General features: G+C 37.4%; 2 protein-coding genes across 2 annotated transcripts; one reads left to right on the forward strand and one right to left on the reverse strand.

The window, feature by feature from the left end:
• Positions 1-956: 956 nt before the first annotated feature.
• On the reverse strand, positions 957-5,763 carry LOC133546043 (uncharacterized). The gene is made up of 10 exons (XM_061891860.1): positions 5,266-5,763; positions 5,069-5,167; positions 3,875-4,521; positions 3,696-3,781; positions 3,353-3,480; positions 3,005-3,064; positions 2,488-2,726; positions 2,222-2,369; positions 1,824-1,933; positions 957-1,548 (listed from the first exon to the last, which is right to left on the reverse strand). The coding sequence occupies exons 3-10, from the start codon at positions 4,283-4,285 to the stop codon at positions 1,237-1,239; spliced, it is 1,494 nt and encodes a 497-aa protein (XP_061747844.1). The 5' UTR covers positions 4,286-4,521; positions 5,069-5,167; positions 5,266-5,763; the 3' UTR covers positions 957-1,236.
• On the forward strand, positions 5,032-8,822 carry LOC133546042 (uncharacterized). Its single transcript, XM_061891858.1, has 3 exons — positions 5,032-5,813; positions 6,173-6,274; positions 6,429-8,822. Exon 3 carries the CDS (start codon positions 6,798-6,800, stop codon positions 8,298-8,300), a length of 1,503 nt encoding a protein of 500 aa, XP_061747842.1. The 5' UTR covers positions 5,032-5,813; positions 6,173-6,274; positions 6,429-6,797; the 3' UTR covers positions 8,301-8,822.
• The last annotated feature ends 177 nt before the right edge of the window (positions 8,823-8,999 follow it).

Genomic DNA, 8,999 nt, shown 5'->3' on the forward strand with positions numbered 1-8,999 from the left:
GTGTTTCCTTATTTACATTCCCGAAGGTGAAACTTTACTATGGAACAGAGCGGTCAAGCGAACATAGTTCGCACAAGTTAACCGGCAGGTTTCGTTGAGAAAATGGTGGTACTAAGTCGGCTCTTACCGTAGACATGAGCAGAGCTTGTGTCCTCCTGCAGCTGCGGACTATTACCTCCTCCCACCGGGGACACTGGCGGTCACCACACCCGTGGCCACACCCCTCTGACTTCCAGGTACCATATAATCTCACTAAAACACTAGTAACACAATAAACAGATAAGGGATTTTCCAGAATTATCCTAGTATCCTTGTCCCACACGCCATTAGACTGTACAACTCCTCTCTGGGACGGGGGGTATTAGAATGACAAGGGATGCAAAACATTAACAGTGCAATACGTTTTCATAACATGGTCACTACACTGGAAAAAATGCTGATCTAAAAATGAGTAAAAAAAACAATGAAACAAGACATTTTTGCTTGAATTGAGCAAAAAAATCTGCCAATGGAACAAGTGAAAATTGTCTCAACAAGATTTCTTGAAATAAGACAGAATTTCTAAGACTGACATGACTAAAAAGGTCTTAAAATAAGTTTTAATAACTCATTTTTAGTTATATTTTACTTGGATAGTAAGATTTTTCTGTCTCATAATAAGGTTGTGATGCTTGAAAGTGGTATTTTTCTCCTGAAAGCCAGCATGTATTTTGGTACCATTCTTTTCATTTCAAGTGTATTTCACTTATTTTAAGTCTGATATTTGAGAAATTGTTCTAGATTTAAGAATGTCTTGTACTTGAAGTGAGATTAGAAAGAGGCATTTTGAGACAATATATCTTGAAGTTAGCATAACAGACTACAATTAGGGGTTTTTGAGTCATAATTATTAGCAATATTGTTCTCAATTTAAGACATTATCAGCTCAAAATAAGGCAAGTAAATGAGAATTAGTCTCGCATTCAACGTTTATTCGTCAATAAATGTTTGCACTGGCATGCTTTTTGTGGGGGGAGCTCTTTACGGCTCACTGTATGCACAACAGTATATCACAAAAAATATTTTCAAAACACATAAAATATACAAATCACACAAACACTTGCTCAGCCCATAACATTTGCCAAGTGCTTAACATTGAAAAGGTCTCACAAACTTAACATATGACCAACTTGTCCACCATTGTATGTGGATAGCAGCCTCGGAGAAGAAGTGGGTGCTATTTTGCATACCACAAGCCTACTGGCCAATAAAAGCCTTCCACTCAGCCATGCTTTTTTTGTACGATGATGTGAGATCACTCTCATGAATGTTGTCCAGTAGGACCTCTGTTTGTATGAGTGACATCAGAGTTGCGACACACTTAGGGTATGTAAGATGTAGGGTGTAATAGTATGCCATCAGGTATACAGCACCCTCGGTGACCTTGTCCTTGGGAAAGGTAGTTATCGGCACATTTCCTACCGCTAGAAGGCAGTTGGACGAACTAACAATCAGGACCGGGCATGTGAGAGGGCGCTTCCTCAAGTAGGAATTGGGGTCTTCCTTTTCCTAAAACACATAAGACATCCTTCCGTCACGATAATAGTTATACATCTCTGGAACCTTGGCTTTAAGGCAAAGAGGTTGGTTGCAATCAAATAAATAATAAAGGTTACAGCATACAGAAAGCTGTATCTTAACTTTTAAACCATACCAAATGCAAAAGAAAAGAAAGAAAAATCATATAAATAGGAAACTCATTTGGAGCAGGCAGAGGATACACCTTCAGTTTTAACTTTTAAATAATGCAGTCAAAATGGTCCAGTATATTTTGCACTGCTCACCTCAAGGACATGCACCAGAGCCTGACTTAGATCTCTGACTTTCTTCGGCAGACCAGACATGGAGGGGAACAGTGATGGCAGCACACGCAGAATTTCGACAGGCTGTTGCACTGTTGAAAAAGAGATTCAGTATTTAAATATGAACAAAATGCACAATTATTGAGGAAAATGTCCCCATCTTTGGCTTGCCCCTAACTAAAAAGGATAACATCAACCTAATACTACTATATTCGTGAGACTGTTTACACAGTTCAGGGCAGAATAGAGAATTGAGTTGGGATAGGATTGAGGAGGTTGGAGAAAATAGATTACAAAAAGGACTAGAAATGAGTGCATGAACTTTATAATTAACAAGCCCGAAGCTTCATCCTCACTAAGTAAAAAACATAATTTTTTACCTTTGTCTATTCCCATTGGTGGTTTCAGCATGTTTTTGGACACACCAAAAAACAGCACCTTCTGGCAGAAGTCATGCCATCTTTCCTTTAATTCACTGATGAAGTTGCAGTTTCTCATGTCCAAAATGCGTCGAAGCTCGTCCATCACCTATAAAATATTGTATCAAAACTGACATGAATAAATCGCTCTCGAGGTGGGAATCCAAATCTAACACAGTGAGTGTGTAGTACTGTGTATTGACTATGCACAGTCAATAATGACTTACATGTCCAATGTCCTTAAAACAGGGATAAGCTTCGAGAATCTTTTCAGGTCTGTCCTCCTCACGAATGGTATCCGAGTCAATGAATAATCTTCTGGCTGCAAATTCCAAATCCAGAAGATGAGAAACATCCTGGTAGTTTGGATTTTTTCTTTTAAACAAAGCCTGTAGGGCCTTGTAGTGCTTGGCCAAGGTTGCTTGACTGGCCGCATCTGGACTGGCACTATCAGCAGGCTTGTTAGCTGTAAGGCACAAAGTGATATACTGTCATTAAGATGTTTTCAAATTACAAATGAATATCATCCATTAATATTGTACACCTTGTAAATCTTTTACATTCAGCCCTGATCATTATGTTATAATCATTCATATATCAGTATTTCAACCATTTACAGAATGTATATACAAAATTCCATTATTTATTGGCTAATATAATCAGTCACATTGAACTGCATGCAAGTACGGTCTACTTAACAAGTCACCACACACAGTGAAGGGGGAGACCTACAGATATACTCACATTCAGGACTGGAGGGAAGACGGGTCACTTCTTCAAGCAGCAATTGGGGGTTTTTCTCTCCTAAAACAAATAACATCATCAAATAACATAACAAATAACATCATGCTGTCAGACTAATTGAATTTAAGAATAAGTTCACTCTTCTGGAACCAAATTCAACAATGAAATGTATTATTTGGATCAAAATATTAAGTAGTGAAGCAGCTGAATGTTACTTATGGAGGGTCATAAAAAGGTTTCCACTAGACTCAGCCTTCATTTTGTTTTGATGCAGAGCATATAGGCCAATACACTGTTGACTGGCACTTGGCACATACTGTATAATTGTCTCAATCCTAAGAGAATCACCTCTTTCTTTATTGCTGGGGTCTGAACTGCTACTACCCTCCGTGGAGAGATCCAGAATCACTGTTGAGTCGTTTGAATCAATTTCATCAGTGTCATCTGGGTGTTCAAGATGACGCCTCTTTGTAGAGCTGCAAAGATTAGCCTATTAGTTGATTAAATTTCAACTGTTGTTTTAAAATTAAAGTCAACATGTTCCATAATAAGTTGTAAGACCTGAGGATGTCACTTGAGCTTTGAGAAAAAGTTTAACAATTTCAAGGCATTATTCAGAAATAATCAAATAATTAAGACAAGGACGAGTAGACTCATCCTCAATATAAGTAATTATTAGTTACAGTCTTACCTCTTTGAATGACTCCCATCTTTTTTGCGTTTTTGGGGAGATCTCACATTTTGCAGTCGTTTGTACAGCTGTGTAAACACAGTGACCTGGACAAGACACAATTAAAACGTTCATCAAATTGCTACATTAAGTGGCCAGGCGGAGTCTCTTTGGTCATCAATTCAATGTGTGTCACATACCCATGTATTCTTCAGGCCTTTATCCTGCAGCATTGGGTAATATTGTACTATTCTTTTTGCCATTGCTGTAATTTCTGGTTTTGATGGGTATCTGTCTGATCCTTCATCCCCTCTTGCCCTCAGAATTGCCATCATACTGGTCATGGTGTTTCGGATGAGTCTGCATCTGAGTTCCTTTGACATATGGCAGGTGCTTTCTAAGCCCGTTTTAGACAACTCGAAGTACTGTTTTCGGACTTGCTCAAGTTCAGTGTCGGTGTGCAACACATATTCCGGGAATGATAACTTCACAACTTTTTCAGGGGTTGTGTACTTTGCAGGCTTTGCTTTTAAAGAAGTCAATGTTTTTGGCATCGGTGAATCATTAATCGAGGAATTTCCAGAGTGTTCTTGGACAGTTTGCTGCAACATGAAAGATAATGTGGAAGTGGAAAATGCACAATTTAATTGTGTTACGATGAACAGCAATGCAGAATAATAAGTGGTGATTATTTTAAGTCATATGACTAAGAAACTGACATCCTCTGACACATCATGACACAAACTCCACACTGCTTTTCTCCGAAAAAAGTTCTCTGGGCCTGGAAAAAGATCCCGCAAGTCTTCTCGAGACAAGGTGCTCAGCATTTCCTCGCTGATGTTTGCAGCTACATTGGAAAGCACATATTAAAATGAATCAGTGCCCCGAAATATGTACATATATAACAATATGTTGAATCTAAAAAAAAAATCTAATAAATCGGCATAATTTTACCTTATGCTTTTTAATCTTAAATCGGTCGACTAATCATACTAAAGCATCCTAACTGTGCATTTTACCTTAAAAGCTTGTAGACATATGTTTAAAAGTAATACTTTTTTTTCAACTTTACTATTGATTTACAAAATACAGTAATAGTAACAGTGCAACAAGCAATATGATGAGCTTCACATTAATAACAATTGGATAACAGATAGATGTAACAACAAAATAAATACATATAGAATTAAGAGATAGAGATAAAAAATAATAATGATAATTAAAAAAAAAGAAATTAAAAAAGTAAGATACACCAGGGGACATGGGCAATGAAAATTAAAGTGAATCAAATATATTAAAGTGGGAGCATAGATTTATAGTTTTGATGGCTTTCTTGTTATTAGCAGAGGATATTGACTTGAAATACAACTCCATGTTTAAAAGAAATACATTACCTCTTAAAACTGATGCGGTGACATCATCCAGTCCCTCCATGCTAATGGTTAAGCTAGCTGGTTCGCTTAGCTAAGTTTAACTTGCGCACAAGAAGTTCTCTGTAACACAAAATATAGTCATACATAAGAGTTAAAAGGCGACATATATGGCGACGTAAACTCGAATTGACAATACAGGACATAGCGTCGTTACTTACTTGAGGAGACACTCATCCAATTAAGTGTTGCTGGTTCCAACGGTTCAAATTAGTGGACGTCGATACAGCGTAAATGGCGCGCAGGTAAGGTGACGCACATAGCCGTAAATCCATGGTTGACCTCGGTTGACCTGCTGCAAAGTGGTGCCGGCGGGAGTTACCATAGCAACGACTGGATTACGGCCGTCAGAATTGCCGCAGCAGCGCATCCTTAGCTTTCTATCGTCTTTTCGAATCCTCTTTTTGTCCAACATGATTTGGCGTTGTTTCTTGTGTTACATATTTGTGGCGCTGACTCTAAAACAGTTGTTGAGTCACATTAATACCATGCACAGTCGCAGCCCGGACTTTCGCGTAGTGTGTGGGATTGATGGCTGCTCGAGTGAGTACCGGGTGTATAACTCCTTCTTCTATCACGTAAAGCGAACGCACGCGCACCATCTTCTCCAAGTTCAAGAAACCGAGGAGGTCGGATCGTCTGGACAGCCACAACCAACCGGACTGATGATAATAATCCTGCAGTCGAGGTTGATGGGACACATGGAACAGTAAGTCCGTATTTTTTCATTAGCCAAAGACAGAGCACTCGTGGCTACAAGTGTTTATTTTTGTGCAAATAGTTATTTGCGCTATGATAATAATAAGAATAATAATGAACATCTAATAGTTATTCTGTTTACACATTTTACAGTTGCCAATATTAGAAAAACAATCAAATATTTTGGTAAGATATTTTTGTTTTATATGAATCAGAAATTTGTGATATATTTTTCAGTCACCACGCTTAATTGAAACGTGTATAGAACTAAGGACAAATACAGTTATCAAATTACTGGATATAATTTTTACACATTTTCAAGGTCAACATTTTCCCTTTTATAATATGATTCTTGTTAATCTGTTTCAGCATGAATTGCAAGAACCTGCCCAGGGTTGCATGAAGGCTAACCTTTCTAAACATGCAACTGCATTTCTTCTCCAGGCCAGAAAAACCCAGAGACTGACACAGGTACTGTGATGTATGCATTTGTGTCTTAAAAATGCATGTGCCAGACATTATGTAGGGTTGAGCTCTGCAGGTTTTTTTGTGTGAAGTCTGTAGTGTAGTATTTTTTGTTTGTTTACTTTTTGTTATTTATTTAATGCTTTTTCCACCTCCCTAGAGAGCTGTTAACCAGATGGTGAGTGGAGTCCAGCAATATCAAACAGCATTATTGGAGCACCTGAGTCATCAAATGAAGAGCATCTTTGAGAGTCATTCTGGAGACCTGGATCAACTAAAGAGTCATGCAATGAGCGTATTTGACCAGTTTGTTGACCCTTTTCGCTAGATTGCTACAACACATTTGCAGGACAAGACCATCAAAGAACTGTTACATCCAGTTGAACCAGAAATTGTTACTGCAAAACAAACAGTGTCTTATGTGAATCGTGGAGATTCCAGAGTTCTTGCCATAAAAAAACATTGTTTTTACTACATACCATTAGTTAAAAGTTTGGAGCAGCTGCTTTCACATCCTAAAATTCTTGAAATGATCAATGAGGGGCCAGAGTCCTGCAAGGATGTTTTTTTTAATGATTTCATTGATGGGGACATTTTTAAGTCACACCCTCTGTTTTTGAAAGTTCCCACAGCATTGCAGTTAATTTTATATACAGATGAAATTGAGCTTTGCAATCCTCTTGGTTCTCGTGCAAACAAAAACAAATTGTTATTGATTTATTACACTTTAGGTAACATCAACGCTAAATACAGATCAAGACTCGCTGCCATTCGTCTGCTTGCCATGGTAAAATCTAAAAATCTTTCCTGTATTGATAAAATACTTGAGAGGATTAACCATGATTTGATCGAGCTGTATAATGGTGTTCGGGTTGATACTTCAAATGGCGAGAGGACAATTTATGGGGCACTTTTGTCTGTGTGCGGAGACACTCTTGCTCAACATGAAGTGGCTGGATTTAAGGAAGGAGTTGGGTTTGCCTACAGTAAATGTAGGCACTGTGAATGCAACTTCGAAGATATGCAAAATAAATTTAATGAAGATTTGTTTGTGAAAAGGACAATGGCAAGACATAACAGGCAATGCAGTGACATTGAAAAAGCAAGTACTGATTTCCTTAGAGAACATCTAAAAACAACATTTGGTATAAACAGGAGAAGTAAATTAACAGAATTTCCCCACTTTGATATCATTAATCAAACACCACAGGACATCATGCATGTTATTCTCGAAGGTGTTGCCCCATATGAAATCAAATGTGTTTTGAAGCATCTTGTACTTTCCGGACATATGGATTTAGACACATTTAATAGTGGAATTATTGCTTTCCCTTACTCTCCTGTAGATATGAGGGACAAGCCTTGTCCCATATCTGTTACTACACTTTCATCAAATGACAATAAACTTAAACAATCAGCGGGGCAGATGCTGGTTCTGTTAAAGATTCTGCCATTTCTCATTGACACAACTGGAGAAAATGCTCACACACAATTGCTACTTAAGTTGTTGGAGATAGTTAAAATTCTGTTTTCACCTATTATTGCACTCGCAACTCTTCCTAGGCTGAAGCTTTTAATTGAGCAGCATTTAAGACATTTCAAACAGCTGTTTCCAGATTTAAATATTATACCTAAACAACATTACCTGCTGCATCTTCCCTCCCAGATTAAAGCACTTGGTCCTACTGTTGGGCATATGTGTATGCGTTTTGAGTCAAAGCATTGCTTTTTCAAGCAGTGGGCTATAAAAAGTAGTTTTAAGAATATTTGTAAATCTCTTGTGAAGCACAACCAACTGTATGAATGTAGTCAGAATGTGCATGACAAACATCCTATTTTTTGTAATGACATTGAAATAGGCCCAACATCTGAGGTGAAAAATGTTCACTACATAGAAGGAAAGATCAAACAATTCTTAGGAATAGAGCAAGTTGAACATGTAGTGTGTGCCCAGTGGATTGCTCAATATGGAAATAAGCATACATGTGGAAAATCTTTGGTTATTTCTAATGTTTTCAATAATACCCCATAGTTTGCAGTTGTGAAAAACATATTTATTGTAAACGAATCAGTGTTTTGTTTTGAATGTCAACCTCTCTCTACAATTGGTTGGAATGAACAGTATTTATCCTATGAGGTAGAGATTCCTCACCTTGCACAAGCCAATATTTTTTTGAATTCTGAAAACTGTGTGGATTTTACACCATACTATTGTTAACTTTAATAATGCCATATTCATTCCTGTGAAGTATGATCTCACCGACATCATGGCATGTCACTCTTAATATGCAATCCATCAACTGTGGCCATAATGCATGATGCTGCAATTGTGACGCTTTTGACCTGCAAATTCAATAAAGCTGTGTTGTCTCAATTCAAGTTAGGTCTCTTTCTTGAAACAAGATTATTCATCATACAACCTACATCTTGTGAGCATAAAAACATCATGACATGTTGAAAAAGCTTATTTCATCTAAAATATTTCTCAAAACAAGATCATTTCAAGATCTTCTCACCTAACAAGATATTCAAGATGCACTGTCTTGAAACAAGGTCCTCCATCTTGGTGTAACTCTAGTTATAAGTGATATTGTCTGAAATTAAGTTCATTGACACAATTTGACTAGAAATAAGACAAATATTCTTGGCAAGATTTCGAGTTTTTCCAGTGTACTGCCTACTTTGTCTTGTTATATTCTTATTTTACTGTTATATTGTTATTCCCATTGTT

The sequence above is a fragment of the Nerophis ophidion genome, linkage group LG29, assembly GCF_033978795.1.
Source record: "Nerophis ophidion isolate RoL-2023_Sa linkage group LG29, RoL_Noph_v1.0, whole genome shotgun sequence".
Lineage (NCBI taxonomy): Eukaryota > Metazoa > Chordata > Actinopteri > Syngnathiformes > Syngnathidae > Nerophis > Nerophis ophidion.